Consider the following 16531-nt stretch of genomic DNA (forward strand, 5'->3'; position numbering starts at 1 on the left):
AATGATACAGATGAGCTTTAAACTGTAAAGATGCAAACAAAAAGCCCTGTATTTACATATATATGTTTTAAAAACACATAAGAAGCAAACTGACTTTACGTCTTTATAAAAAGCAAGTTTATTTATTCTATGTTAATAATTAAACTGTCTGCTCCAAACCAGTAACTTGAAAAAACTTATACCAGAAAGTTAGGATGCACTCATCTATACTTCCAAACCATGTGGGAAGCATAATCATCTCATGTAAACCCCCTTAAGTATATACTCACAAAAACACACAGTCACACAGAGACCTTGTATCCTACATTAAATTGTTTCTAGCTCCCCTGCCCTCTCTAGTTTAGTCTGGGTGGGGAGTGCCAAGCTGGCATTGCCTGTGCCCCGTGGCAGATGGCACTGTTTTTCCCGAGGACAGAGGGGGGGATCAGTGACAATCACAGCTCGGCAAGCTGTCGACTTGATCACTTCATCTGTGCTCTCACTCACAACACGCACAAACACAAACACACGCTCACAATTCACAGCATAATATGCAATAGTCCCTCTGTTAGTCACACTAAATGTCTGCTTTGTTGTTATTGTCTATGCCAGATGCATGCTGGGAGCAGAGACACAGAGTCAACATAATAACCCAGTAGCCCTTGAGTGCATGCTAGGGGTTGGACCCTTATACATCAGAGGCTAAACACACACATCTGCTCTCTCTGAAGCTACTCCAGAAGTGCGACATGGCAGAGTAGAGTGACACTATTATAACATGGGACCTATGACACACAAACACACACAGAGAGACACCAACCACCTCAGCAGAAACAGATAATCATTCTGTGAGTCATGTCTTCTAAATTTAATAATTGGAGTAATGATTATTATTATCACCTCTGATTGACCTGAAATTGGCAGCTAAGGATGTACATGTGCACACACACGCACACACACGCACACACACGCACACACACACACACACACACACACAGCTCATTTGCAGAGGTTATTGAATTATCTCTGGGTGGGTGGTGAGGTGACAAAGAGGGACTCTGATTCAAAGAGAGCAGAGAATTAAATGACTGCATAAATTCAATTGCTTCACTTTGTCTTGGTAGCAAGTAGAGCTTAGACAGTAGAAAAATACATATAATCAATACCAGCTTTTTTAATAAAAAGCTGAAAATGTTCACAGAAGCTTTGGTCTAATTAACGTCACTTTTTTAGCATTAAAAACACATTACTGACCTCCCTTTCTGGTTTTAGATTCTCGGTGTGCTTGACATCTAAGACAAGTACCAAGGTGAAAGTGCCACCTTTCAGAAGAAATTTTAGTGCAATGGGAAGATTCATTCACATGTCTTTGGACGGCTTCCTCCCATCGTCCAAATGGACGGATGGATGGATGGGAAGATTCAATAAGTTATGATGAAGTAGCGGACCTTGGTTCTATCTGACATATCTGCCAAACTCTAATTAGAGTAAAAAAATAAAATCAAAAGTCTACTCACAAAGGTAAAACAAGTTAAGATGCTGGTTGTGGAAGGAAATGACAAAAATAAAGGTTGTGGGATTTGTTAAAAATTGAACTTTGCACATATAATTTCAAATTTTGTCAAAACACCACTGAAGCTCCAAAACTAGTGATGGAAATATTCAACACTTGACTTCACTTCATGAGACATTTATGCCAACAAGACTGTTACTAGCATTTTTATGGTGGTTTGAATGTTTTTGTAGTGTCATGCTAGAGAAAAAGGTAGAAAAAACAATGTGACAATGCTGTTTAAAAGCATTGTTTTCTTATCACAGGTAGTCGTGGATTACTTTGTCCAATCTGCCTGACTCTGCATGGATAAGCTGGATCTGTCCATAACTGTCCTCTGGTGGATAAATTACATAACGTGTGTTTCTCCCATTTCTTTAATTTTTCATTTTCATTTATCAGCTTATATACTGGCTGATGTCATCTGATGTTTTGGACACGGCCTGCTTTAGTTGGATATAGATGCTCAAACACTGTGTAAAAACAGGTGGATTCAAAGAGTTGACACTGGGTCTGAGGTCTGCTTTTCTCGCTGTTGATGTGCTGTACCAGTCTCACAATCTTTCACACACAGCGTCGGTGTCTCTGAGGGACTGTGGACAGCATGCCCTTCAGCAGTTGCTGGCCACTGAACCAAGATATTCCTTGTTATTCTTGGAGTGAAGAGGGGAAACAGCAGGATACTGTCTCTCTAATATCTCCGATCGTCACATCTCTCTCTCCTGGAGGGGAGACATCATCAAAGGGCCTGTGGAGGCCATCCAGCCTTAAGCCAGTAGGAACAACATGATGGGAGATTAGCAGTTAAACTTAAAGATTTAATTAGCTTTTTTTTTTTTTTATCAGATTCAGAGCAGGTCTGGTTATTTAACCCAGGTTTCTTTATTTCTTGCTTTTATTCTGTAATATACGTGTGTGAAACAATATTTGAACTGAATAGAGAATAAAGTAGCACACTTTTTACTTTTTGAGCATATTTTTTGAGAAAGGCCATTATTTTTCCTTTGTTAGACATTAATCACGGTGAGCTGACTTAGGTTAGCATGGTCTGAGAGGCACGCATGCTGGGTTAACTGGTTAGTCTTAATGTGCGTTGATCTTTGCGTGTGAGTGATTGTCTGTCTCTCTATGCTAGCCCTGTGATGGACAGGAGTTCTACATCTCACCCTGTAACAGTTTGGGATAGACATCAGCTATTCCACAACCATCAAGTTGGACAAGTAAATAAATTGGATGCATATAAATCGTGTAACTTTTATTTATGTATTATTTTGTAAATTCAAGTACATTCTGAAGATCTGGCGCCATGTTATCTGGCCGTAGCCATGCACCTGCACTACTCTGTTCATAATAGAATAAAGGCTGAAGCTACAGCAGGAGATTGAAATGATCAGAGCACTTGTGGCCTCTCTGTAGGAGTGTTTAAAAAGTGCTGGCGGCTAATATTAATAAACCACAGCACAGAGTGTAGCAAACTTTCATTCGCAATCACTGGTTTAAGGTCACTACATCAGAAAACTGTATGGATATAGAATCAAAGAAAGAAGCATGATACTAATTTTAATACTATATACGCACAGTTCATCATGCATTGGCTGAAAATAATGGATCATGTAAGTGGAAATAAAAAGACACAATACTGAGGTGTTTTTTTCCTCAACTAAAGGCACTAAAGATGTGACTATAATCATATTTTATGAAACAGATTTTGAACTACTGTGGCCAAGCTGGGCATAAAAGTAAAACTAATTTGGTTAAGATATGCTCTGACAGACATAACCCCTCTAATATGCTAAAATCAGGCAAGCTATGAATTAACACTGGTGTGTGATTTGTGATGTGTACCCACCCCTGGTGTCAATCAGATCACATATAATCCTTAATGTGTGTAAGGATTTCCTTTTTTTCTAACCTTTTCCTAAAGTACTTTTTAAGATTAAAGCATAAACCTACATGTCTTTTTCTATTTTTTGCATTTGATTAAAAAATAAAAAGCAGCGTCCTGTGCCCACCTCTACACTGTGGATCAAGAGAGTCCACTGCTTTAAATAAAAAGAGTTTCCGTCAGATGAAAAATAATTGCATACTTGGAATTTCAGAAATTTTGATTATCACTGGTGGTTTATATTTCTTTTAAATATTTGTTTTTAATCAGCTACATTTATTATGGGAACTTCATATTAAACATTAAATTGATTTAACATGTGCAGCGATTCTTTAAAGTTTTGGAAAAGCATCTGAACATCAAACATAAAATAAATGTATTTAAATTTTAATTGTAGAAGGAAAAGAGGGATGATGATGATGATATAACAAATGTGATTTTCTGTCTGAATGCTTGTTTTGAATAGATTCACTGTGACATTTATAAATAGGAGCCCACTCGTAGAATATATTATTATGTAAATGTAGTATATGTTTAGCACAAATGTAGGGTATTTGTGCTAAACACAAAGACAAATCAGTACAGAAGGATGGTGGATGCGTGATATAGCTGGTGGCATATCAATGACAGCTTAAAGCATGAGTCCAGTTTATTTTCAACCCGGCTTATTTTCCATTGTGGCTCCTGCTGAGTCTTGCTAACTTTGCATTTGTGTACAACGAATGCATGAGTGAGGATAACATGCACTCTTGTTTGGCCTCATTCTTAATGGTGAATTGGTTTGTAGTTACATTTTGACCACCTGGCTCCTCTCCAACAAGAAGTCAAGGACCATTTACGCAGACAATGTTCAACTTCCACGTGAAAGAGTCTGGATGTGAAAAGGCTGAGTTGTGTTTGACAAACAGATGCCAGAGCTGTTGGAAAATAGAGTTCAGGGACACAGAAATTGCTTTATCAGACCTGTTCGCTCTTTAACCACACTGACAAGGTTTTAAGGCAACAGTGGGGAAAGATGGTTGCATACCATGTTTAAAGACATTCGTGATAAACATCAGAGCAACAGATCTGTTTGAATTCTTAGGCACAGGCTGACCTAAAACTTGTTCTAACCCTCTGCCTTCCAATGTAAAATGGGCCAAGTTCATTTGCACAGAATTCCAATTGGTGCTCACAACCTTCCTGGTGTTTTGACTATGGAGCAGTTTTCTTACCGCATGCTTAAAAATGATCGAATACCAGCTTAAGTTTGGTAACATTACAAGGCTATAGGTCTATTTTCGTATTAAAACCTAAAAAGAAGTGACCTGTCTAGGGAGCACCCCACCTCTCACCTCCAGCTTCACCATGACCCTGTTGATGCCATTGCCACTTGGGCTACATCTAAATGAAATAAAACAGTCTTTGTCATATCGAATAAATTATGTGTAAAACTGTTACCACAGTTGTGATGACGGTTGGATTTGTCACACATCAGTCAGCACATCTTCATAGATAGTTGAGGTTTAATACAAATTTTGATGTCAAAATCACATTCCTGTATCCCCTATTTGCCACCTTTTCTTATCCTTAGTGTAAAATGATTAATTATGAAAATTGTTCATTGAAAACAAGCACTGCTTAATTCACAGCCACCCCCCCAAGGCTCATCCTATGGCCTTCTCTAATTTCAGCCCCTTTCATTCCTCTAGCCCCACCAACCAAATAATACCAAATAATACTATAAATTGCATTCAGTGACAATATATCTGATAAGACCCAAATGAAATTTATTGAATTGTCTGGACGCCAGTTGTTTGTGGTCTTTTCTACTGGCAGAAAAGTTGATCTTTCTGATCTCTCTGAGGAGCAGCGTGCAAACTAACCATTTCAACAATTCACTCATGCTAGTTTTTCATCTGCCTTGGTATTGTCCCCTTTCTGAGACTTGGCCAAAGGGGTTGAAGAGGGTAGTAATGCACAAGTGTCTCTATGTATATGCACATGTGTGTGTTTTAAGAGAGAGGCTGACAGGAAGAGAGGCATGCTGGCCTGCCCTCTGTTAGATTAATGTCTCCCCTCTTATTCTCCTCCATCTCAAGCACCACCTCCCTCCATCCTGCACGACCTTCCCTACTCCAAGAGAGAGGCCATCCATCCATTCGTTCACCCATACATCCATCCGCCCATCTGGCTGACTGATGCACAGGAGGGGAATGAGACTGTCAAGATCCCTGAACCTCAGCAGAGTCATTCTCTCTTTCTTCCCGTCTCCCTCTCCCCCTCCCTCCTTTGCCATTAGGAGTGGTTGAAGGGCTGATAGTAAGGACAGCATATCTCTTTAGTTAATATTAATGTGCAGAGACAGAGGACAAGGTCTCCCTGTAGAGAGCTTTACTTTGACATATGCTTACTGATTCTCCACCTATCCCTCTAACTCTGTTTCAGTCTGCTTCTGCTCCTCAATCACACGCTTCCTCTATTTATCTTTTTCACATCCTTTTTTCCCTCCTCCTTCCCCTTGGACTTTTCTTGCTTCTTCTCCTCTACAACTCTAGCTCTCTACTTCTGCATCTATCACTCACTTTTCTATTTAGCTCTTGTTATCCTTCAGTGTCTAAATTTTGAGCCATCAAGAAGAGAAATACGATAAGGATTATGAGTGTTATAAGAAGAGGTACAAAGGATTGAATGTGCTTGTATTCAACATGGCTGCCACGTGGGTGGTCGTTGTTTACTGAGTCTTGCCTGTCTAATACAAGGTACTTTTGAATCACTGCTGGGTACACAAACATACAGTGTCAGCTCATTCCGGCTCCCGACAAAGTGTAAATCTTAGGCTTACCGTGTCAACCACTAAAGCTCGGTATGGAGCGGCGAGCTTTATATTCTATCTAAACCAGTCTACATTCACAATCAGACACACTCAGAGCCAGACAGTGAAACAGACAGCTCACGCTGCATATGTACACATCAAAACAACAGTTGCTGTATTATGTTTAAAAAATAAGCCTGGTTTTCTGCAGCTGCCAAGATGAATATATAAACAAACATACGGAAAGAATAGCCAAACACCTCAAAATAACAACATTAATTCGTTGGGACAGATTTTTTACACGTTTATAGAATTTAACTCTTTTCCCACATAAAGGCAATATTTGATGACTTCCTCTGGACCCTTAACGAAAACATAAATGAATATCAAAAAGGATGTGGTTTGACAACCACTGGAATAGTTTCCCTGTTTTTCCAAGGGCAGACACCACCCTCATTAACTTGTGATGCAATATGAGAGAAACTTCTTTAAGGGTTACTCCTAGTAGGCTTTCAAGGGGTAAAGAGTTAACAGGGAAGTAATTCTACATTATTAGACACAGAAAACAGGGGAAAAAGGCCACTTTAGTCACCAGAGGACCCATATTCTTGGAAAGGTAGATATTATAGTTCTTGATTAAGGATACAATGACAGGTACCACAGGTTTGAGCCTAAATAACACCAATCAAATAATCCTAAACAAGCCTGGTCATTTTCCCTGATTTACAATCATATTTACTCTGCAATGGCATTTAAAGAACCCTGTGTAGGTTATAGGCATTACCTATTACCATAGATGGAATATGGTAGTCATAATTATAATTTAATTATAACAACCTGCAACTATGTTTTTGTATGCACTTCCAAGGAATCCGTTATGTGCAACGGCCTTGTTTCTGCAGTAGGAGTAGTAGATTTGAGCTGGGAAGCAAGAGGAAGGAAGGTCCATTAAATTTGTTCCAATGCAAACCTCCACTAAAAGCCACTAAATCCTACACACTGGCCTTTCTATAACTACATTAATCTTCTTCTCTACTTGCATCTGCTCCACATATATCTACGGGTTGTGGGTACTTGCCAGTAAATTCAATATTACACTTCTTGTTTTATTGCTTTTTTGCATGGATTTAAGTAAGTCTTAGATCTTATCAGCTACTGGGAAAGACGCCTAGCAAATTAAGTGATAGAGGGAGAGTCAGGGTCAGTTAACAGACAGTAAACAGAGCTAAAAAATGAACCAGGGGATTGACTGAAAACAGTCGATGAAGTCTGGACAGATCATATCGGTTAACCAAAGAAGCAGCCATGTAAGATGGAAAATGCCTAATCCTGGGGCATAATATAACACCAGTGTAGTTGCTGTTTGCACACAGGAAGACAATGGGACGGCCATGTTCTCTCATCTACTGAGGCCTTGTTCTCAGGGTTTCAATTAGGGCCTCCTGATTTCCCCAGGGGCCCCTCCCTCTTATGGAGATGCCTCATTAATAGATGAAACACAAGTGCACGAACACACAAACACACACACAAACACAGACTCACAAGTAAAGAGAATCAAATTTGCTTCAGAACTTACCCCTGACTTCTCATCAAAGATTTTGATCCCTCCAAAGGAAACGGTCAGGAACACCTTCTGTTTGTGTTCTCCTTTAGACCGTGCTGCTGCAGCTATTCCCTGAGGATGCACACACACAGACACACACAGAAACACAATCCATACAACCATGTCAGAAGCAGTATAGAAATGTACGTGCAGTTGCCAACAACTGTCAATAAAGGTAATAACTATGTGTTTAAAAAATCAGCAATGAGTTTCATATACTGGCATCAACTTATAATCTTTAAATTATTTGTGGCAGGTTTCTCATTTATTCTCATCCAACAAACAACATTTTACTATATTGTGTACCAGGGCACCATGCATTCTTTCTACAAAAAGACTAGGGATGATGTGAAAGGAGATCGATATCAATTACTAGTTTATTGAGAATGTCAGAAATGTTATGATAGTTTTTATTTAATAATAAAAAGTTGCTTTGCTTAAAAATAGCTTGCTGCTGAATGGAACAACTTAATTTATATAACTTGTTTAAAAGGTTTGGGAACGTGCTTTTAACACAGTACAACTGCTACAATGCACTCAGCATACAGTCAAACGACATACTGATTATTTATAGCTGTAAGTATATGTAAAGGTTTAAGTTTCTCTCCATTTTCACCTCGTCACCATTTGCATAGGCGAGTCACAAAAAGAAGACAGGAGAGAAGCAGGATCACAAAAACGACAGATTCCGAATAGAAAAGGGAGGAGCAGTATGAAAGAAAAGGTGGAGAGATCAGAGAAAAGGAGTTGATGGATTTTCTGTCTGAATAAATGAGGAGGAGGGAAGCTGTTTGATCAATGAGCTGTCGGTCCTCTTCTCACCCTTACGGGTCTCCGCTGGATAGAGTTTTCACTACACGTAAACAAAGCGTAAATGTAATTTTCTCAATTCAAATATCTCCTGCAATATGATTTAAAGGGAAATTAATAATGAATGAGGCACTCTTCACTCCGACAGTGTTTTCAAACTCTTTCAGCATACATTTGTAGAGACAAGATGCAAAATCTAGGTTTTGTTTAAAGATGCGACTTCTTAGGGAAAAAATGTCAACATTTTTTATGTAACAGAATTTCAAAGCCTGTTTTTCATAATTCTGCAATCAATTATTTCAGAAAACAAGGTCGTTCATTAGGCCTGAATAGAAAATGGCCTATTTTTCTTCATCTTCATCCTCACTCATGTCTCTCTTTCACCTATCATCCAAATGATTCCCCTCCTATATGCCATCTCCTCGCTGCTAACTGCCCCATCTGTCTACCCCTCTCTGTAATTGTTTCTGTCCTTGCAAATGAGACATTCATCCCAATCCCCTTCTCATCCATATGGCTAACCTCCTTTACTTCCTCTTGCACTGATCATCGTCATCCCTATAAATTATAACAACCCCATTTTCTATCCTTCCTATTCAACTTCTCGCCTATAGCAATTTGCATAGAAAGATGGCAACAAACTCTATATGCATGCGCACACCGTCAAAAGTGCAGTAATGCTATGATGAACAAAACATGCATATTTAAATGTTGAACTTCAGAATATGCATGAAGCTGGCAACTGACGTCTTTTGTGGGTCACAGAACTTCATGCAGCTGCAGGCTGTAATATAATATTAATTCTGGGTGTTGACGTCCTCTAGTTTTTTTAATTGCTCGCAACTACCGTGGAAAGTTTGTTTTAACAGCGAGTTTAAAATGGTACGATTAATTTGTAATTTGAGACGGATCAAGAGGAGGAGAAAGACTCTTCTTACCTTGAGCTTCATCATCGAGTCCTGGCAGAGTTTGTCTCCACGGGCGGCGGTAACCTCGTCCAGGCCAATGAGCTTGGCCTTGTAGCGGACGCCATCGCCCTTAAAACGCCTGATGAGAGCTGTCTCGCTGCGATCCTGCCCTGCAGACACACATACACACTCACTTTGCAGTCTACAGTACATCTTCAAGTCAAGGACCTCAATCTACCTCAGACCAGTGCTATTACCTCAGGATCATCAATCACACAAACCCCAGAATACTTCAACAGTAAAAAAAAAACTCCAACTACAGTATAGTTTAAAGCCACTAATGTCCAAAACTAACTCAGATCACATGCACTGAACTGTGGTATCATATGAATGATAATGGTCAGTACACTCAATGACGCTCAGTGTTTGGGAGGATTAGACGAAACTCTGACTGTTCACATTTCTCATACAAAATAATGGTGTGACATTTTCTCCTTATCTCCCCAGTCTCCAGCAGTCCCTCGTCTCTTCTCACTTGCTACTGTGTACCAGATTGCCAGCACTGTGCGCATGTATTAGTAAGTGTCAGCGATGGCGTGCATGTGTTGACCTTGCTCTTGTCCAGGAAGTCTCTGTGTTATCTCCTCCAAACCTCTTTACACACAATACAGAGCACAGAGAGGGGGAGAGAGAACAGTTACTCATAAGGACAAACTCTTTTGTGTCATACTCTCTCATTCTTTCTTCCTCTCAGTTTCTATTTCTCAGACCTGCAGCGTGCACGCACACACCAAAAGTTGTACAGACAAACACCAGAGCATCTCTGCATGTCTCCGTGTTCTGTTTTTGAGTGTGTATATGCGAGACTTCGAGAGTGATTGTGCGAGAGAGGCATAATGATAATGCAGCATATTCAGATAATATATCGAGGCATTAGTTCTGTACTCTATAAGAGCGTGACTCTTGGAAGGTCACAGCCGGAGTGATGGAGAGGTCCCACTCCTCCTTTCGTCTTTCTTTCACACTCCCTCCATTCACACCGAGTCCCTACAGCATTGCAGCATAAGAGAAATGTGCCCTTTTAAGACCATCATGTTACGTGCAGCTATTGAATCATTTTTGTGCAACACAAACCTCCCACGACTTCGTTTGTGTGCCCTCACGCGAAAACAAGCAAACACGAGTATTTTTTAAATCTGCATTTGAATCAATCAATCAAATGATTTAACAAGTTGGAAAGTATTTGAGGACAATTCAGTATAAGGCCTCGTTATCACACGATGGTCGGTTCGCCTTTGTATTAATAACCCTGCTTTGTTAAAACCTCAAATAGAAACGTCCAAGGCTGCCACAGATTATTTTGTGAATATTAATTTGTCTAAGAAGCCTCATCCTATGGGAAGAAAACTTGACAAACTACAAGAAAGGGAAAAAAAAACACTTACACCCTATTTTCCATTGATAAAAAAATAACATACACATACAGAGAGACACACTCAAAGACTGCAGATGAACTCATACCTCTGAATCATTGAACAGACACACTCAGTCACACTGCTACTTGGAGTAAATCACGACTGTCTGTCTCAAAGTCCTAAGAGACAAAAGAGCTGAAGAATATCAGTCCTTATTTTGGGGGAGAGTAAGAGAGAGCAGCTCTCTCTATTGTGTCACGTCTCAGCATATCTGAGATCAAAGTAAGTGACTAAACCTCTGCAGGACTGTGTTGTTCAACAAGGAGATGTTCATTTTGGAGACATTTAAATATTGCCTTCATTAAATATGAAACGATGCTGTAAAATGAGCGCGCACACACACACTCATATAAGTATGTTGACAATATTACTCTGGTAGTGTGATGGCAACCCTCAGATTTCCACAACCACTAGTTCCACATCATCTCTTCTCACTGTGACAATGACATGAAACATACTGCATGAGCTGTCTGTCAGGAAACATTCACAAAAAAAATCGCTCCAGATCTCAAAAAGTGTCAAAAACCTTTCTTCACTGTGCAACAAATTAACAACTCTCTGGAGCTGAGGTTTGATTAATACAATTATTTTTTTTAGAGGAGAAAAATAACAAACAGTGAAAAAAAACACATTCTTTTTACTACAGGACTAATTACTTGATCACAACTGCCCCATGAACAAACAAGATTTATTCTCAATTCAGCGAATAAACTGAATAATATTCAAACACTGCAACTTTTACAGACTGACATGCTCTAACAAGGCCCGACACCCTTGTACTTGTTTGTGTCGTGATTCTGGTCACAGTTTCAGATTTGTAACACCTCTAATCCAAACCTTCAATTCCAGTAAGCAAAAGCATTTGCACTGGTAGGAAACCAAGTACACCAGGCTGAATGTGAAATTTTCGCAATTTAGAAAACATTCACAATATTCCCACTTCATGGCATGTTCACAAAAATCACTGAATCCTAAAAAAATGTAGCATGTGTGTTCCTGACAGAGAAAGTGGGGTCAAGTTCAAGAATATAAATCACTTATCAAAGAAAAAGGTGGCACTGCAGCAAAAGCTCGAGTTTAAGTATTCCTCAATGTAATCCCTAAGTAGATTTAATGAAGAGCCGGAACAAGCTCATAGTGAATATTAAGATGATTTAGCCAATTTTAAAGCCCTTAAAGGAAAAATAAAAAGGGGTTCAGATGAGTTTTATATCATACAATTAGAGCAACTTTATTCATTTAATTATAAACCAAATAAACTTGATTTTAATGTTTCAGTGAGAGGATTTAGTGAAAAAACACAATTTGGTATTTTATCTTAATTTAGACTGTTTTGTCAGATACTGTATAATTTGATTGTACTTTTTATACCCTTCTGAGGATCCATTTGTTCATTGTTATAGCAGTCCACACTGTGTAGGACTTCATCTGTGTGTATTTATATGTATGAGAGTTAAATAACACTGGTTGTGTCCAGATGACTCTGTCTCACTGGAACAGTGATTTTCATTTGAGTTTGACATTTAAGACATGCTTGCTCCATCTGCATCCATCACCATTACTGCTGCTATACTTAGCTCACAATGAAAGGACGAGTGAGAGAGTGAGATAGACAGAGAGCGAGAGAGAGAGAGAGAGAGAGAAGTTGAAATAAAGTCAAGATGGGAAAAAAGAAAGGAAAAGGTAGAGAGGGTCCAAGGTTACCACTCCTGCTGAGTGGTTTATAATATTACCTTTTGGGAGCATGTTCCATGAAAGACCTCCCTCTGTGTGTGCGTGTGCGTGCCTGTCTGTGTGTATGCATCTGTGTGTGTGTGTGTGTGTCAGTCAGTGGGGGAAGCATTCAGTCTGCTGTAATTAAATGTCCGCTGTTTCTGTGACCCTGCTGAGCTTCAAACACAACTAATGAAAGAATCTTCCATTTCAGTTTGTGTGTCTGTGGCTGCTCCACAGACACACAAACGCAAACTTGTGTGCCTGCCTCACACTCGCACACAAAGCACTTACAGACTCACGCTCACACGCATCCCACCTACCATACCATAACACTAATGAAAGAATCTTTTGGAACATCAATCACGGCTGCTCCACAGGTCAACAAACACACAAAAACATGCAATCTTTTCTCAGATCTGTGCAAACTACACTGCAGTGCTATCGCAATATCTGGAATTCAAGTTTTTACGCTACAGTCAAGCGCTGCGTATCGAGTGTACGTGTGTGTTTGCGGTAGCACTTGGTATGCAGGGTTTGTTCATAACTGTCTGTCTGAAGCAACAAGCAGAGAGGGAGGGAAGGACATAAAGCGAAGAGCAAAGGATGGAAAAACGTGATGGATGGATGAATGAGCGAAGCCTCCATTGGATAAATGTCAGTCAGGATTAGAGCGATATGACAGGCAGAACCTCCCTGACTCACACACACACACACAAACTTTCACATGTGATAGATGGCAGGTGACTGCTGGTACAGTGCGTCTAGCCCTTCAGGAAAGCCCCTAGCATTGCCCCTGGCAACTGTAACCTTTCGCCTCCTGTGCGCCCGTTCATCCCCGTCTTCCCCCTTTTCGCCTCTTCTCCCAACCCTTCTTAGTCTCTGCGTAATTCCACCTCTTTACATGAGTGACATATTGAAATCTTATTTACTTAAATATTTGCCAATGTCTTTCTTCCTGGCAAATCAGGTTATTACTGATTTTTTTGTAGTTTTGGCTGTCACTCATTTCAATTATGATGACATTTTACTTACCAGAGCAACTGTCTGGATTTAGAAATCATAGCTAGAATGAAGTCCGACAGGTCCAAGACAACACGGATCATCTACTGTAATAATAACACCATATAAACCCAATGCAATGCACCAAAATCATGATACTGAATCCTCATCAGACAAACTGTGTGCAATCAAAGCTTCTTAAGTGCACACGGTCTAAGTGGACCACAGCCAGATTACCTGTGGGTTTGTTTACAAGTTGCCTAACTGTCTGTCTTCTAGGTACTTCTCACTTTATCAAGCTGTATCAAATGTATGTTAGACTTACAGATTGATGCAGATACATTCTCATGTATCCAGGCCTGTCTCAGATGTATGCAGGGCTCTCCTCAGCAGTGCAGATTTTCATTCAAAAACATTCTGATCATCCAGGCTTAAGGCTGACAATGAGTGTAAAGGTTTTAAGTGTAAGGCCAATAAGGCATAACAGTCTAGTTCATTAATTTCATTAGACGTTAGAGACAGAGGCCACTGAGTAAGAATATGGGAGAGATGCGGCACCTCAATAGCAAAGAAAAGTGAACTCAAGACTTTATTTGATTTCTTGCTGTAAGAGGAAGTTTTTTGGGCATCACGTCATCTGATATTCCTCGGAAATTAATTAGCTATACAAATGTTGTTGCCGCTATCACCCATTTACTTTCATAAGGCCAGCATTGTTTGCAGTGGCTGGTAAAGTGTGGAGCTTGATTCACTGTGCTCCAGATGAAGAAGCACCCAGAGGCTCTTAACTGCAGCTGGGATGGTTCCCAACAAACACTCAACAGCACATGAGGGAACCCGGCAGTTACTCTCCAATTAATCCTGCTTCTAAACCCTGCCGCTGAATGTCTGTGTGTGTTTGTGTCAACACGTGTGGGGTTTTGTGCTTTCCTTACCTATCAGAGACTTGTTCAGATGAAGCGCTCACTCATACCCAATCTCAGACAGACTCTTTTAAATCCACAAAACAGTATGTGCCAAGAAAACAACAAGTTTCCCCTTCAGCTCCATGCTTAATTTTGGCAGATTGATTTGGCACACAAAAGCTCACACTTGACTGAGTATGCACATAAGCGCACGCTACAAAAACACAACCATAGTAGCTAAAGTGAAATAGCAGCTGTAAAATGAGATGATGAAGCACTGCGGCCACTCAATCAAATAAATGAGCGCTGCGCTTTTGCTCACGTACATTTTTCGGTCCTATTTCCAACACGACTGCGGCTGTGTCTGCCAAATGAAGTTGCTTCTTTGAACCGTTCGTGTTGTGAATGATCTTGATAGGACTGATTTGTGTAATCAGTGTGACTAACTTAGCATCCATTCTTGAAGAGAGCTGCTGCTCACCTGTTGACTATGAACCACAATCATGAAAGGAGATTTCAGAGGGAGCAAATAAGATTAAAGAGGTAGAGCGGTGTCTTTTCCCCCCTTTTATCTGAATTCCTTTTTTCAGGGTCCGTTTTGTGCTTCCTTTCCCCCACTCTCACCTCTCTCCCACCCACCTGGATGACAGGGACGCAGTCAGAGACCTGAGCTCCCTGCGCATGTGTGTTGCTGCACATGTGTCCTGAGGCATCCAGCCATCCTCGCTGGCCGAAAACACAGAACAAATTAGAGCTGAAAAATAAGTTAGGGACAGACGGAGCACATTGCCCATTACCGTCTCAAAGGCACTCACACAGTCAGACACTCACACCTTCTGTCAAGGTGACTTTTGGAAAAGCAAACAGAAAAAAGTTTTGACTCGATTGTATGGTGACAGTTGGGAAAGACACATGAGACCTTCTTCAGATAAAATCTTATTTTTATGGCACACTTTATAGACACATTTATGGTAAGTTTACTTATTTAATTTTTGAAGATCATTTAAATCTGCTATATTTACTTCTGTAGGGGTTGGTATAATGAGGTAATCCCATATTTCCCCTATCATCATTTCTATAACATGAAAGCATATTGCTGAATTTATCAAATTTATTAGACCACAAATTGGTTTTTTTAGAAATCTATCAAAAGCAACTAAATTCACTCAATTGAATTTATATTTTACCTATATTTGAACCAAGACACTGGACATCTCTGAGAAGTCTAGTAGAACATTCAGCCGCATAAGTTTCAGTTTTGCTATTTAAGAATTCAAGTAAATTACTGCAATTTTGCATCTTATTAAAAATAAATAATGATGTGCTTTGCAGTAAATTTGAAATAACATAGATAAAAAACAAAAACTATATTGATGGCAGCTTTGACATAAGCATTTCATTGGTAGTGTCTAATGACTTCTAATGACTAGTGTCTAATGACTAGTGTCATTTGACTGCTTGCTGTTGCTATAAATAAAAAAAGGATTATTTATTGACTAGAAAATACTTCTGTAAAATATTATTTTGTAACCATAGTTCTTAATTCTATTGCACGGTGTTAGGGTTGTTAAGAAGTGTTTTCTTTTATTTGAACGCACCGTCCTTGGACTAAAATGTTACTTCTTTTTTATTTGCTTGTTTTTTAGACCATTGAGCTTTTTATAAAGCCACATTGTAAATGCATCTGCCTGACTACAGTTAATTTCACTCAAGATGATATAATCAACATAAGACTGTTACTTCCTGCAGAATGAGAGAGACGTGGAAGGAAGAGTTGAGTTGCATACAGGAGTATCAACTATTAGCCATGATGTCCTTCAAATCTCAGGACTGTCTTTCAAACTTATAAAAAAATATTTTTATAAATTTGCTCTCATGTGATGTCTCTTGTTTTTGTCATCTCTT

The 16531-nt window shown here is 39.5% G+C and overlaps 1 protein-coding gene across 6 annotated transcripts in view; it reads right to left on the minus strand.

Moving 5' to 3' along the window:
* The window catches only part of dab1a (DAB adaptor protein 1a), a 223546-nt gene that overhangs the window by 22912 nt on the left and 184103 nt on the right, over positions 1–16531 (minus strand). For all 6 annotated transcript variants that reach the window (XM_084920574.1, XM_084920578.1, XM_084920575.1 and 3 more), the window contains 2 exons: positions 9562–9701; positions 7787–7885 (listed from right to left, as the gene is read on the minus strand). In XM_084920574.1, the coding sequence (XP_084776700.1) occupies positions 7787–7885; positions 9562–9701 (239 nt within the window). The remainder of the gene's footprint in view (positions 1–7786; positions 7886–9561; positions 9702–16531) is intronic.

This window comes from Perissodus microlepis, chromosome 23 (genome assembly GCF_051167445.1).
Source record: "Perissodus microlepis isolate ML-2025 ecotype Zambia chromosome 23, ASM5116744v1, whole genome shotgun sequence".
Taxonomy (NCBI): domain Eukaryota; kingdom Metazoa; phylum Chordata; class Actinopteri; order Cichliformes; family Cichlidae; genus Perissodus; species Perissodus microlepis.